The sequence below is a fragment of the Neopsephotus bourkii genome, unplaced genomic scaffold (assembly GCF_033783945.1).
Source record: "Neopsephotus bourkii isolate Nb327-2 ecotype Australia unplaced genomic scaffold, CSIRO-AGI_Nbou_v1 NB_1637, whole genome shotgun sequence".
NCBI lineage: Eukaryota > Metazoa > Chordata > Aves > Psittaciformes > Psittacidae > Neopsephotus > Neopsephotus bourkii.
Window position 1 is genome coordinate 259,065 of NW_026902112.1, and position 15,105 is coordinate 274,169.

Here is a 15,105-nt window from a genome sequence, read left to right on the forward strand (position 1 = left end):
TACATCAAGGCCTCCAGGCTGTTGGTCACAGGAAGAAGTGAACCACTCTCATCTGGGCTATTCAGCATATATGTGTAAATCAAGATTGGTTTGGGAATGGCTCATAAAAAGCAAGGGGGGCTGTACTGTGTTAGAAATAACTTACTGACAAGGAGTAATTCAGCCAGCTCTAACCTTGAAATAGATGTTTGTGGTCAGAAGTTTATAGCCTGAGTGGAAAGAGCTAAGTGCAAGTTTAAGGAGATGAACAGGAGACACACAGTTTTTAAAAACTTGACATAAATCTTGTATGGCTTGCCTTATGTTAGTCACATTCCCTGCAGAGGATTTTAATTCAGTGGTTTTTTTGGTGTTTATAGAAGTTATTTAAAAGCTAATTTTATGATAAAATTATTTTATGTTATTTTTAATGAATAGTGGAGATCAAATAAGAATTGGAATTTCAAATTCAGTATTAAGAGTTGATAAATACTGACTTTTAAATAAGCCCACTGTAGATTTGAACAAAATGCTTTTTAACCTAGCATACTGGTTATTTGAAAATTGCAGCGTACTAAAAAATGAGCAGCAGTGTCTGATCGTGACTCTTCCCTCATTTTCACAGCTATTGATGTGGTCATGTTCCTATGAAGTGATCTGTACAGTATCAGGAAATTATAATATAAAACTTTCTGGCTTGTACTTTATGCACATCACGTGAAAAAAAAAGAAGAGTGTAGGAGGCACTAAGCTAAAATATAGCATAATCATGTTAATTGTGTCTTTTCTAAAGACAAATTCTTAGGGCTTGCATGTTGGCAACCTCTTCAGGTCTTTCAAGTACTTTATTAAAGACATCACAAATATCTTAGGGCTGAACCAGTAACTGAGGTGCGCCTGCACAGCATTAATGACCTCCCCGGTACTTGTAAGCATATGGTCTGTTGTTGACCACTAGTACCAAACAGACCCCTGGACCAGCCAAAAAATAACGCAGCCCACCTTCACCCGCAGTCACATATAACTAATGCACAAAGAATAACATGGGCATGTATTTGTGGTCATCAAAACCCCAGTGTTTTCTCCCTCTGCTATGAGTTCTGGGAGCTCACAGCCTTTGCTCATGCCCCTTGCCCATTCAGTCATTCAGCCTCCTTTCTGACCAGTGATGTGCTGATGTTGTTAGCTTCACAAACAACAGTAACAGCAAGAAGTTATCATTATGTAAAATTCATGGTATGACAGATACCTGATCAAAGCAGTGTGCTTTTCCTAGAAGCAAATATTCCACCTTTGCTTTGAGCTAACTAACCTTTGTGAGCCAAAGTTATAGTGTTACTTAAGGAGCAGGCATCTTCCTGAGCTTTGTTAGGTTTTCTTACTTTTCCATGTCTCTTCAGGCTCCATTCTGTAAGCCATTGCAGTGTATTTTTTTTTCCCTATTCATCTCAGAACAGGAGACTATTTCCTTGAAACTTGCAACATCAGTTAATTGTGAACAGTGAAAAAAACCCACCATATTCATCCCTTAATATGTTCTTTCAGCTGAGGCCTTCAAGCCAAGGAGGCTGTGTGGCTACTGATAAGACCTGATTTGTGAAGGGCTTTTCAGCAGTCTGACAGGTTCATACATGACACTCTTTGTTCAGCAGGCAAAGTAGAGCACTCTCTGAAACACCTTTACGGCAGTCACTAAATGCATACAAGGAGGCTGGGGCAGGTGATCCAGAGGGAGTGGGCAGAAGCAGTGTTGCTTGACATGAAAAGCACATGGTCCCGAAAGCTAAACATAGCCTGGGCTGCATCCAAGGGAGTGTGACCAGCAGGTCAAGGGAGAGATTCTCCCCCTTTGCTCTCATGAGACCCCACCTGCAGTGCTGCATTCAGCTCTGATTCACCCTCAACATAAGAAGGATGTGGACCTGTTGGTATGAGTCCAGAGAAGGCCACAAAGATGATCAGAGGGCTGGAGCATCTCTTCTGTGGAAAGAAGCTGAGTTGGGCTTGTTCAGCCTGGTGAAGAGAAGGCTCTGGGAAGACCTTAGAGCAGCTTCCAGTGCCTAAAAAGGACCTACAAGAAATCTGGTGAGGGACTTTTTACAAGAGCATTTAGTAGTGACAGGACAAGGGATACTTTAAGTGGACAGATGGGAGTTTCGTATGATACATGGAACTAGGTGATCCTTAAGATTTCTTCCAACTCAAACCCTTCTATGATTTTATGATTCTGAAAGTGGTCTGTTTTTTTGCAACTATGTTCTGACTGAAGCACTTGATAGTTGATTTCATCTTTTCTCTTTCAGAGCCGAATGAGCTGTGTGTGGGCCCTGAGTTTAGTGGTATCGCAAGCCAAGATGCTGCTAATACAGTAGTTAATTATTCCTAGCTGAAGAAGTCAAACAGGAGCAAAAGGAACTGGGGAAAAACAATGGCTGCAGGTAAATATCTCAGGTCTTCAAAGGTCATAAGAAAATAGCTGGAAAGAGCTGATTTCAGCTGTGAGTGGGGAGGGGTGAAACAAAAATGTGTGATCACACCTTGAGTTTGGGGATTCAGTATTGGAAAAATACCATTTCTTAGCTATCCAACCCACTCTTCCTTGCACAACCCAGGGAAATCCATGCCATATTCATAATTCTCTTTTGGTTTTAGACAAAACACCTTGATATTTCTCAAAGTGAATAGATTTGTTTTGACCTCTTTTTAGTTAAGGGCTAATGTATTCTTAAATATTTTACAAAACAACACGCCTTTAGGAAAATCGTGTAACCAGGGGAAACTCTTTTCTTGGATTCTCCTGACAGTTTTCTGGCAAGTTGTCACAGATTATATACAACTAAATCATATCGGAGGGTTTCAGGGCAATTCATTCCAGTTGGGAGGGGCATCAGAAACTCTCCAGTCCAACCTCCTGCTCAAAGCAAGGCCAGCCATAGAGCCAACCCAGTTGCTTACAGCTTTATCAAGTTGAGTCTAGGAAGCTGCCAGAGGTGGCAGCTCCACAGCCTGTTCCACTACTTGGCTGCCTTCATGGTGAAAAGTTTTCCATATAACCAGCCCAAATCACTCGTTTCATTTTATGTCTTTTGAATGTTTCCAATGTCTTTATGTTTTGCTATACAATAGCAAGCACTATTATTAGTGGCCTAAAAGGTGAATCATAATTAAGAAAAAACCCCAAAATAAGCAGTGGTTTTGATAGCTCATTTTCAGTTAAAGTTTTGGTTAAAGATCCTGACGTGTTGACCTTTCTACTTACAGTGTGCTTCTTTTCTTGCAGCAGCTGATGGTTTAGGAAGTATAGCTATAGATACTACACAACTTAACATGTCAGTCACTGATCCGACAGCTTGGGCTACAGCTATGAATAACCTAGGGATGGTTCCAGTAGGACTAGCTGGACAGCAGCTTGTGACAGGTAAGATTTTTCTTTTTTAAAGAGATTTCTCGTGCCATCTATGAATTCTTTGAGTCCTTTTATAAATATATGGAATGATTTCTGAGGTTATTATATTTTTATATTCTGAAAACATCACCTGTGATTAATATTGCATACCATGTATTAGTCTCTTATTATAGTAGGTATATAATCCGTATTATATTTTAACCTTGTGGAAAAGCCAAAACTCCTCGGGGAAATTAAACAAGTAAACCATTGATCCTTATGCTGGGTCAAGATCAGAAGGCAGGTCACGTAAGGGAAGCATTTGTTTCTGTTTCTCTGTTCAAGCAGGATGTCTTGAGGTTCTGCCAAGGAATACCCTGGGCTGGGAGCTCTTGACTGGAGAAAGATTTTGAATTTATGTTAATTGGGCAGAAAAACACAAAGCCTGTTCAATCCGTATGCTCGGTTGATACTAGTGAGGTGAAGCTTTCCTATCAGGTGTGTGTTTATTTACTTTCTGCCTGACTCCATGAATTGAATTCAAAGAGGTTGTTTTTGTTTGATTTTGTTATTTCACTTCCCAAACATAGTTGGGGAAAGTGTTACAGGGGATTGGTTATTCTAACGACAATAAAAACAACATTTTGAAACAAGCAGTGTTTCACAGACAAGCCTGGACATATCAGATGTCGTTGTCAACAGCAGAGGCCCAGTTAATTGGGATTAATAAACCTTCATTCCTCCTGTGAGGTAAAGAAAAAATACTTCTATATGGGTGGGTGGCCTGCAGACACAAGCCACGTGCCAAGCCTATGACAGATCTCCTCTGGAAGCTGCATTGCCACTTCAGTTTAAGAAGAGCTGTGCAACACATGGATCAGAGCAGCATCCTGTCACGTCTGTGCCTGTCCATGTAGTCATGGATGCAGCGAGGCAGGTCACGATGTAAATCACCCTGCCTGCCTCACCAGGGATGTGTGACACTTAATTTTGGCCAAATATGTCCTCATCTGACACTGGGAACTGAGTGGAGCTGTGCCAGATCACAGCTGATGGTCTGGCTCTGAATTACCTGTTTTACAGGCGGGTAAACTAAGCTGCAAGAAAGCTCATTTATAATGAATCAGTCTCAAACGGAGTTTAGCTGGTGGAGGCTGTGAACTGATTCTTAGTCTCTGGCTTTAACCCCACACTCCTGATTAAAAGAAACAAGCAAAGCCACACACTCCTCAGGAGCCAGTTCTGTTCAGTGTTATCAATTACCTGGATGCAGGAGTTGAGTCCACACTAAGTTTGTTGATGATACTAAATTAGGAGGACCAGTTGATTACCTTGAGGGTAGAGGTCTATTGTAGAGATCTGGATAGAATAGATCCGTGGGCAGTCACCGACCATATAGTGTTTAACTAGGACAAATGCCAAATTCTGGTGTATTCCTGGATGTATGTGTAGACTGGGGGTAAAAGAGGCTGGAGTGCAGCCCAACAGAAAGGTGTCAGGTGTTTTTGGTTTACGGGAAGCTCAAAAAGAGACAGCAATGGTGATGAAAGGACTAGAGAACAAGGATTAAGAAGTCAAGCTGAGAAAAGGAGGCTGAGAGGAGACATTGCTGTCTACAACTTCCTCATGAGAGTGTGTGGAAAGAGCAGTGCTGATCTGTTCTCTTTGGTGTTCAATGATACAATGTGAAGGAATAGCTTAATCCTTTGACAGAGGATGTTCAGATTGGTTATTAAGAAAAAGTTCTTCAATATGAGGGTGGCCAGGAATTGGAACACACTCCTTCGGTCATTGTATGTTGGTGTTCAAGAAGCTTTTGGACAGCGCTCTTTGATATATGGTTTAACTTTTAGGTTGTCCTGTGTGGGTCAGATTTGGACTTCGTGATTGTTGTGGGTCCTTTCCAGCTCAGGACGTTTTATGGTTCTAAGTGCTGGTGGTGAAAAAGCTTTTTCCCTTTTTCTGGTGGGCCTTTGCCTGCAGGTGTTTCACTCAACCTGAATGTGATTACCTCCAAACCTGAAAATAGCCCCATCAGTCAAAATCAGCTACTGCTGCTTTCATTTAAAAGCATCTCGATTGCATATCCTCTGGAGGTTTACCCAGCTTTTTGGCTTTCTCTCTTCCTCTGTCTCTCCAGTTTCCATGTAAATCGTGTCCTCAGGTGTGCTATGCAATCCCTACATGGCACCCTCATTTCATGTGCAGTGCTTTTCTCCAGCTCCCTACTGTAATTTCCATAAGTATGTGTATCACGTATTGTAGGAGTGTTGTACAAGTCAGTTTGTATTTGTTCAGCATTTTCTATGTATGAAAGGTGCCATAAGTAATAAATATTAATTACTGAAGTGCTGTCTGATTTCTCTATGGGTGCAGAACTTCTTTTCTTTCCTTTTGCTTTCCTTTGTTTGAGACTCTTGTATTTTCAAAGTAAATAGGTGCTTTGACACATCATTATGTTTCCTCATGATTCATAGGTTTTTGACACGTTTTCTTCATGGTAAATCCATAGTGGCAAAACCACAACTTACCATGAAAAACATTTGCTATAATATATTTACTGTATCTGCATTCAGTGAGTGTTTGCATCACTATGTCTGACCGAATACCTAGCCCTTAGCCCTTTCTGACTTTCATTTTTTTGCTATTAATCTTAGTAATGAACTCATCTTTGTCAGCAGTCACGTATTACTTTTGCTACTGTCATCTGTGACATTTCTCAGAGATGAAAATGACACATCTACATCCCAATGCTAACTTCATGTCTGTCTTTAAAAACTTACTTTATTCTTTCTTTCCTGCCTTGATGGCAGGTAGGAAAGCAGTAAGTAGTTTAGATTAATCTTGGAGAGTGTGATCTTTCCTGGATATTTTTACGTAACCTGCCATAGTCTGAAATTTGGTGTATGGTATTCATCTATATCCTGACATATCTCTTAGTTCTCTGACCTTACAGTTTCCAAAGGATTTATCCATTCACAGCTTTTCCTTCACAAAACTAACCAGTTCCTTTTTCCTAAACTGTGTTTTCATTCTTGTAGGTATAGAGACCGTACAATCTGTTAAGTCTTTTTAAAGGTTTTTGGTGGTGTTTTTTTTTTTTTTTTTGCCAACTGTTGTTAACTTTGCTGCTGTGTAACGTGCTGGGATGCCTGCCTTGTAACAGTTATGCTCCCCACTTTGCAATCTGTGAAGGTCTTGCCTAGCCTGAGAGTTTGTTAAAATGACAGTTAAAGCTTCTGCAACATCTGGCCAACGCTCTTCTCACAGCCTGGGATGTAGGCTGACTGGTCTTGGTAACTAATCAATTTTAAGCACTGCTAACCTTTTAATACCAGTTTAGATGATATCTGCACTCAATTTAATTCCTTATCTCCCAGTGTTGTAGAACTGGATTTTTGATCTGGGCAAATGTCAGAGCCTTTAATTTGTAAAGATGTATTCTTGTAAATAGTTGTATATTATCTCTTCTGTTTCTACATATATTTACTTACATTTACTCTTATTTATAAAGCTTACCTTTTTCCATAATATTTGGCTACTGCATAACATATACACTAGTATATTCATTTATACATTATATATACATAATTCATACAATAAACTGTACTTTAATAATGCAATAGTTAAAGTGTTAAAGATTGATGTGAAATAGTTATGGCTGAAAAGCATTTTCATTCTAAACCTCACCTTTCAACAGATTGTAATATTTATAATTTTTTCCCCAAAATTGCCCTTTGAGCTGAATTTTCTCATGGTTGGTCTCAGTTCAAAGTTAAAAATAATGCTGGAAAGGTTGGAGTATATCTGTTTTGTTATGTTTTAGGACTAGCAGAAAAACTCGGTGACCTCAGGCCGACTAAGAATGTTTTATTTTGCTTTTGCATTGGTACTTTTTAAATGCAATTTTGGCATTTCTGAATTTAGTGTTCTTACTTCATTTGTTTCAGCAAATGGCAGGTCACCTGCCTTCTAAAGGAAGAAATCCTGCCAGGAAAGTTATTTATGTCCCTGGTTCAGTTTAGTTCTTATTTCACTAATGAACCATTGCCCTAAAAAACATGAAGCAATCTTGAGATAGTTTCCTCCATGAATTAGATGAACTAAACGTTTGTTAGTCAAAAATGGTATATGTCAAAAGTTCCCCAGTACAAATGAACACGAAGAGTGGTAAGTGGTAATTCTTTCAGACTTAGTTAATCTCGTACCCAATGCTGCATACTTGTGCTCTTAAAGGGAAAAATAACAAACCACAAGGGCAGACAACCATTAAAGTTATAGATCTGCCTAGATGTCAAGGATACGCCTGAAAACTCATGCCTTCGGCTTATTTACAGGACTGTTTTCAAGGCATACTTTTCCATGGGAGTCTGGCCAACAGGCCTCAACCTCAGGACATTAAAATTTTCAGTGGTCCCTTGTCTTGTTTCTGCTGAAGTTAGACTTCGACCAGTTGTACAAAATCCTAGTGAAATCAGAGACTAGGAAGGTTTGAAGCCTAGCATCTTGCTTACCAAAATGTATAAAAAAAGGTAACACCATTTTTATGACCTCAAATATGTATTTCTTAGACACTGGAGGCTGTGAAATATTAGACACTTACATCAAACTTTCTGTTTTTCCATTTGTCTTTGCTTTCCCCACACACGTGTCTTTTGACCTGGTTTCAGTGGAACATAGGAGCTGTCAGTTCCAAGCAAGTCACCTCACTCAGGACTGTGCTTTTGGCAGTGTTGAGTATTAGATACTTCACAGGGAGAGATGTACAAGGCAAATCAGTGCTGAAATGCTTCCCCCTCTGATGGGCTTTCCTCTTGATCATTAATATATAGAATAGGGTTCCCCAGACTAGAGCTTGTATTTCCTAACCAAGTCATAACTCAGCAAAACTTCACTTCAGGAAGCAGCCCCTGCAACAGTAAGTGTTGCAATTCTGAATCCCCACACTTACTGAGAACAGAAAAAAAAGGGAAAATTTCCATCCAGTGATTCGGAGAAAACTCCAGGAACAAACTTGCCAACAAAGTTTTCAAGCTGACAAGGAGGTATTCTTTATTGCTGCGCCGGGAGACACAGGGGATAGCTCTTCCTAATGTGTGTCCCCGTATTGCTATACAAGCCATCCTTACATAGTCCCTGGGCATACGTACATATTCATGAGGCTACACAGAATCATAGAATCATAGAATAGTTAGGGTTGGAAAGGACCTTAAGATCATCAAGTTCCAATCCCCCTGCCATGGGCAGGGACACCTCACACTAAACCATGTCACCCAAGGCCTCGTCCAACCTGGTCTTGAACACTGCCAGGGATGGAGCGTTCACAACCTCCTTGGGCAACCCATTCCAGTGCCTCACCACCCTAACAGGAAAGAATTTCCTCCTTATATCCAATCTAAACTTCCCGTGTTTAAGTTTTAACCCATTACCCCTTGTCCTATCACTACATATGGATTACATCGTTTTCCAGAGAGTTCCCCGCATGTGTACAGAATTGTGGTGGTGGTCTCTGAGGGTTGTTTACTTCTTCCAACAGTCTTCATCACTTCTGGCAGCCTTTGAAGGACTCTCAGTAGATGCTCATACCAGTTTAATTGTTTCGTTAGCACCAGAGACATAATAATCCGCCTGTCCTCCTATTTATCAGTTAGCTTAACTGTAGCCTATCCTGGACACCTGCCGTTCCCAGATACTCCTTGTCCCTGTGTCCTGTTCTTCTAGACTGTTTTTCTTAAAACTATGCCAACTATAATGATTTATCTTGTGAGAATTCTCAGTATGTTCTCTAGCTGTACTCTATTTTTTTCTCTATGTATCATGCACCTCAATAATTTTCCGTTGCTACTGTTACAAAGCCATCAAACTTAATATTACTTAAAACTGATTCTAAAGGTTTTTATATATTCTGTTTTGTGATTTTGTGCCCCCTTGCCTCACTAGAGACTCCTAAATCCCAAGGCACAAGGTTAAATATCCCTTCCAGAAGTTTATTAGCTCAAGACCTCCACATATTTGAAGACATAATATTCAAACTCTTTCTTTCTTCAGAATGAATACAGTAACTAAAAGCTATTATTAGATTCAGATTTCAGTTAGTCTCAGGCATTTTTTCCATGTGATGGGCATATCAGTGGGAAAACTCTTACTCCAGTATCTCAAGATGTCACCGATTCCTACACAGAGGAGAAGACCTAGGAACTGTTTAAGAAGAATCAAGGGTGTGCTGAAACTTAAGAATTCTCTCACCATTCAGCCTTGGCTATGGAGAAGTCCTTTAATCTTCAGTGGTTTTTTACTATAAAATAGATGACGCATGCTTTATGAATTATTATTCACTGCAGACAATCATATGCTGACTAAATTGCAAACATATCCCTCATTGTTCTTGTTGTGTACTATTTTTGTAACGTTAATGAAGAAAAATCAAATAAACCAGGAAATCAAGGTATATTTGATTACATTCAGCAGTCACACACACACACCCCCAGCAGAAAAAGTCTGTGCAATAAGCAGTGCTGAAGTCTTTAAGTCAGCTGGCTAGAACACTCTGAGAACTCTCGTGTGTACACTTCTGTGCCCTCTCCATTACTGGAGGCTTGGAGCCACTGGTAGCCATCTGGCAGTCTCATTTCATTTTACCCATGCTATCCCATTACCTGTTAAAGCTTCCTTTTTCTACACTTCATTGCTTAGCCACTGAACCAATGTGCCAATGTGCACATAACTTGAATTGTCCAAGACATGCCTAACAAAACACAGCTTCCTTTTCTGTAATTAATACTGACCTCCTGCTAATTGATTGCAGGGTCTTTCCACTGAAAAGTTTTAAAGTGAGACACTTGTATTATGACCAGTAGTCAGTTTTTAAAGGAAAAAATTCTTCAGCATCCATAATTCGTGACTAAAATTTGGAACATTCCAGATGTAAGCTTTGAAATGCATAGGCAGCTGGTGAACACACGCCACGCACTCTTGTTCCTCTCTCCCTGTAAGGTGCAGACCACAAGTAGCTGTTGGCAGAGTTCATCAGGCCAGTGCCACAGTAGCATACAGAATGTTTACTCTTGTTCTGAATGAAAAGTCTTAATAAAATCTGCAGCTTTCTATAGGTTTTGCAAACCCCTTGAGGTTACAAGGTACCTTCAAAAAGGCATCTTCTCAGCTGTTACAGCTTCCCAACCTGTTTTCACAGTATGTTGGAGATTGGAAGGGACCTCAAAAGATCATCTAGTCCAATCCCCCTGCCGGAGCAGGAACACCTAGATAAGGTTACACAGGAACGTGTCCAGGTGGGCTTTGAATGTCTCCAAAGAAGGAGATTCCACAACCTCCCTGGGCAGCCTGTTCCAGTGTTCCGTCACCCTCACTGAGAAGAAGTTTCTTCTCAGGTTTAAGTGGAACCTCTTGTGTTCCAATTTATACCCATTTCCCCTTGTCCTTTCATTGTTTGCCACTGAGAAGAGCTTGGCTCCATCCTCGTGACACTCCCCCTTTATATATTTATATACACTAATAAGGTCACCCCTCAATCTCCTCTTCTCCAAACTATAGAGACCCAGCTCCCTCAGCCTCTCCTCATAAGGGAGATGCTCCACTCCCTTAATCATCTTAGTTGCCCTGCGCTGGACTCTCTCCAGCAGGTCCCTGTCCTTCTTAAACTGAGGGGCCCAGAACTGGACACAATATTCCAGATGAGGTCTCACCAGGGCTGAGTAGAGGGGAAGGAGAACCTCTCTCGACCTACTAACCACCCCCCTAATGTTTTACACATTGTGTTTTGTTGAGAAGCCAGCCTGTGGAGCTAGAGAAATGTAATAAGGCATATTCGAAAGAAAATGATATAATTTTCCTAATTTTATTCTAGTTCCTTCCTCCTTTATTTTTATAGTCTCCACTACAGAAACAACTGCATTTTAGTCAAGAGGAAAAGCTTTACCATTTAAATTACCTGAATGAGCAATCAAAATAATTAAAGACATGGGAAACATACTCTAAAGGATGAGTGTCAAGCCTGTACCCAGGTAAAATGATGTATTTTTGTTATTGAGACACAAGAAAGCAGCAAAAGTGGAAGAGAATAGGTTCTGTGGGAATCCCAGTATGTAGAGCCACTGGGAACATCTCTGAAGTATTATATATTAGTGTAACAACTAGGTTTTTTCATTGACCTGAAAAGCGCCTGCAGAGTTAATCACACTTTCTATCATGTGAGTGTTACTCAAGGAGACTTCACACCAGGGAACATTAAAGTGCTAGGAACAAATACAGCTTATAACAGAAAAAGGAGATAGATTTGACGGCCAGAGGAAATGTGTCAGAAACTCTAAGTGCCTTTGACACATTATAGGGTTAAGTGTGCCTCTTAGGTCATTCAAGTACCTCCTCTATATTAGACCTTAATTGAGGCCAAGGATGAAGATAATGACTAAAATCTGCTTAGAGCTTAAAGATAAATAGTACTTTTAACATGGTATGAGGGGCTGAATGTGCCAAAAAAGCAAGACTCAGAGGTGAACGGGGGTGCATAAAGGGAATTACTAAGTGCAAAGCTTGTGTTGTATTGTGCAAAGCTTGCATTGTATGTGAAGTGGAGGCTTTTTTGGAAATATGGCATCTCTTTCTCTCTGATGTTATATTTTTGTCCAGGACAGTTAGCAGTTTAGGAAAACAGACTGATTACTATTTGTGTAACTCTTCTCAATATTCTGAATATGCTGGAATAAATTTCTGATGGAATCTATATTGTTTGGATGATTTGGGAATTTTGCTTTGTTATTTAATCACTGGATGTTGTTAATTATACAACCAATAATCTGTTTAGCATGTTGTTATTTAAAGTTAAAGTAACATAAGGAAGTATTTTATTTTTGCAAAACCTTTTCCATCTTTCATCTCATTTTGGAAAGCCTTGATTCCCACTATTTTTCATGCATTTTTTTGTTCTAGACAAGAAAGTTTGTGAGTAATTATGAGCATCCCACTGCATAAAGTAAGCCAAGAGGCTGCTGGGAGCCATTTGATACTAACTGTTCACTTTTGCTGGAGCACAGTTTATCTGCAGTGCTTTCCCTTCACACATCAATCCCCATCCAAAGATCTCAGGTTCTTTGGCTGACACAGGAAATCCAGAGTAATCGCTATGTGATATACAGTTTGCTGATGGGAAAATTGAGTTACTATGGATAGAAATCAACAGAAAGAGAAAATTGACCATTTTAACTAATCAAAGACAAGTTATAAATACCAGGTTATACATTTTTATGGGGAAAAAAAAGGTTTGCTAATGGCAGATATTTGAAAGCTGAGCATAGTCATGGTGTCTAGGTGGCAAGGTGAAGGTGGTGTTACCTGAAGCCCTTAAGGCAAAGCTGTTTACAGGTTGTGTAGATGGTCTGCAGGAGATAGGCACAGCAGTCCCAAGAGGACTCTTAACTCGGTCCACGTGCAGAGTGTGCTCAGGATAGCGCAGTGATCAAGCATCGCCAGAGGGACTCTTAGAGCAAGACTTCCCTGGGAGGGGAAGACTTGAATATAAATTTATCCCTAGGCAGCCGTCCCAAATCAAGGGCTATAAAACTTTTGTTCTTCCCTAGTCAGCCTCTCTATTTGCTTGCATGGGCTAAATTGATGCATAGAGCTTGGCCCTTAGAGAGCAAAAGAAGCTTGGTTTCTACATTTTACCTTGGGATGAAGGGTATAAGCATGGTTTTCTTTCTGCCACCTGTCCTTCAAATGCCCTTTGCTTGTTGCGTGAGAATTAGGTCTCACAAAGTGCATAAAGATGCACATCCAGATAGATCACTGCAGGAGTCTGGGAAATATCAGCTGAGGCAATCAGTGTGGAAAAATGCCTTTTGATGGTCATCATTGAAGAAGAAAGTTGGGCTTCAGCAAGCCTAATCCCTGGGCATGTGAGGGAGCTTGTAACATAATACTTAGCTAATGTTGACTTCGGTAAGATAAACAGTAGATTTACTGCACCTTCCCATGCTCTGCTGGTGACAAGTGACATCACCAGCTCTGAGTAATGTCTCTGTAACAGAAAGCAGCTGGTCACTGGAGTAGTTCTATCTGTGGACATGGAGGTGAAAAATGGTTAAACTTAATACATACAAAATGCTCTAATACTCTGCAGTATGTATTTTGATTGTGTTCTGCCCAAATATTAAAAACACCCTTTTACTGTGGCTTCAGAATTTTAGTAGGTCTATTCATGTAACAAGGGCAACTTTATCTGCCTTTCCTATGTGTGCATGTTTCTTATTTGGATATTTTTTCTTTAAGAAATGGTTCTCTTCACCATAGATGATTTTCCTTTATAAGTTATCTCCTTCTCCTGACCACAATGCCTACATTATTTCATAATTATTTGTTATTTCTATTCAGGAAAGACTTAGAGAGCTCTGGTAAATTTAACACTGCCTGAACACAATGCCAGTCCAAATTGCACATGCTATGTTTTATTTCACTTAGACAAACCAGGTAGGTAAGGGACTGGATGGAAACAATGGGATAATACTGATTGGCATGAAAAGCAACAGTGATTATGGAACTGCCTATCTATTGTGTAGCTGTTTTTATAGGTAGGTTGGCACACAAGTAATATAGTGGTAAGTGGAAAAGCGGTTTAACTCTTTTTATCTGGTATTCTGAGTCAGATAGGCAAACTTCATTGTGGACATTAGGAACAGGCAGACAATTCCTACCTGCTCATCCCCTTTGACTATGTTGCTGTGTTTTTTAGAGAAGGATTGGGAAAACGGATCGGAAAGAGCTTTGCTAGCATTTAGAGCAGACAGCACCATGGGGGAAGGCAGAGATGTGCCTATTGTATGCTTTACGTTTTTTGTAAAGATCTGGCAGCACAAGATGTGTTTCAGAAGAGACTCAGACCAGACTGTCCAGACTGCAGCGGATGGGGAGGACAAGTTGTGTGCTTCTCCAGCAATTTTTCTTCTTTATGATACAATTGTATTTCAAACAGTTCATTTCACTAGAGGTAAATGTGGAATATTATGCCCAATTGCAGTGTTAAGTTTTATGCTATTTTGAGCTACATCTCTCAAATCTATTTAACTCTCCTGTTGGAAGCCTCCTGTTTCAGGACTTGATCTATACTTGGACTTTCATGACTAAACCCTTTTCAGAATAACCATTGAAACCTTCTTTTCTGGGGCCTTTTGATAAACAATTTTGGCACTTCAAGCATACTTTGTAGAAGTATTTTTGAGACACTGTATAATGTCTACAACTTTAACTGCTAGACTAGCCTGTACCATAAAATAATTAGATATTCCTTAAAAATAACAATAAGCTCACAAGTTTTAAGAGGACAGGAAAGAGAAAAGTGACCAAATTTTATTTTCTTCTAGTTCCATGATATTTACGGTTCCATGATATTTGGCTTATGCGCAAACACTGCTGTCCTTTAATGTAATAAATGCTGTAGCATCCTATTCTTTTTCACTGTGCTTCTAATACTTTTGTAATCCCCTAGAGACTTAAAAAAGTGTCATGGGTTTTGAAAGGAGAGAGCTCAGATGCTGCACCTGGATTTCAGGATTATATGCTGGTAGCAGGGAGTGGGAATCTGCAGCAGAGAAGCTCCAAGAGTAGCTGATTTAATAAATAACTTACTATAAATATTGTGGGGCTCCTTTATGTTGTTAGCTAGAATTCGGTATATGAAAAATATTCAAATGCAAGTTCATTCTTGCTATTCACCAGCCTCTGTAAAGTAA

The 15,105-nt window shown here is 39.9% G+C and overlaps 1 protein-coding gene across 6 annotated transcripts in view; it reads left to right on the forward strand.

Annotated features, from left to right (window-relative positions):
- The window catches only part of ENOX1 (ecto-NOX disulfide-thiol exchanger 1), a 375,494-nt gene that overhangs the window by 230,186 nt on the left and 130,203 nt on the right, over positions 1-15,105 (forward strand). For 5 of the 6 annotated variants that reach the window (XM_061374279.1, XM_061374274.1, XM_061374275.1 and 2 more), the window contains exons 4-5: positions 2,283-2,417; positions 3,260-3,397. In XM_061374279.1, the coding sequence (XP_061230263.1) occupies positions 2,408-2,417; positions 3,260-3,397 (148 nt within the window). In that variant the 5' untranslated portion in view covers positions 2,283-2,407. The remainder of the gene's footprint in view (positions 1-2,282; positions 2,418-3,259; positions 3,398-15,105) is intronic. The other variant, XM_061374278.1, reaches the window with a different exon arrangement.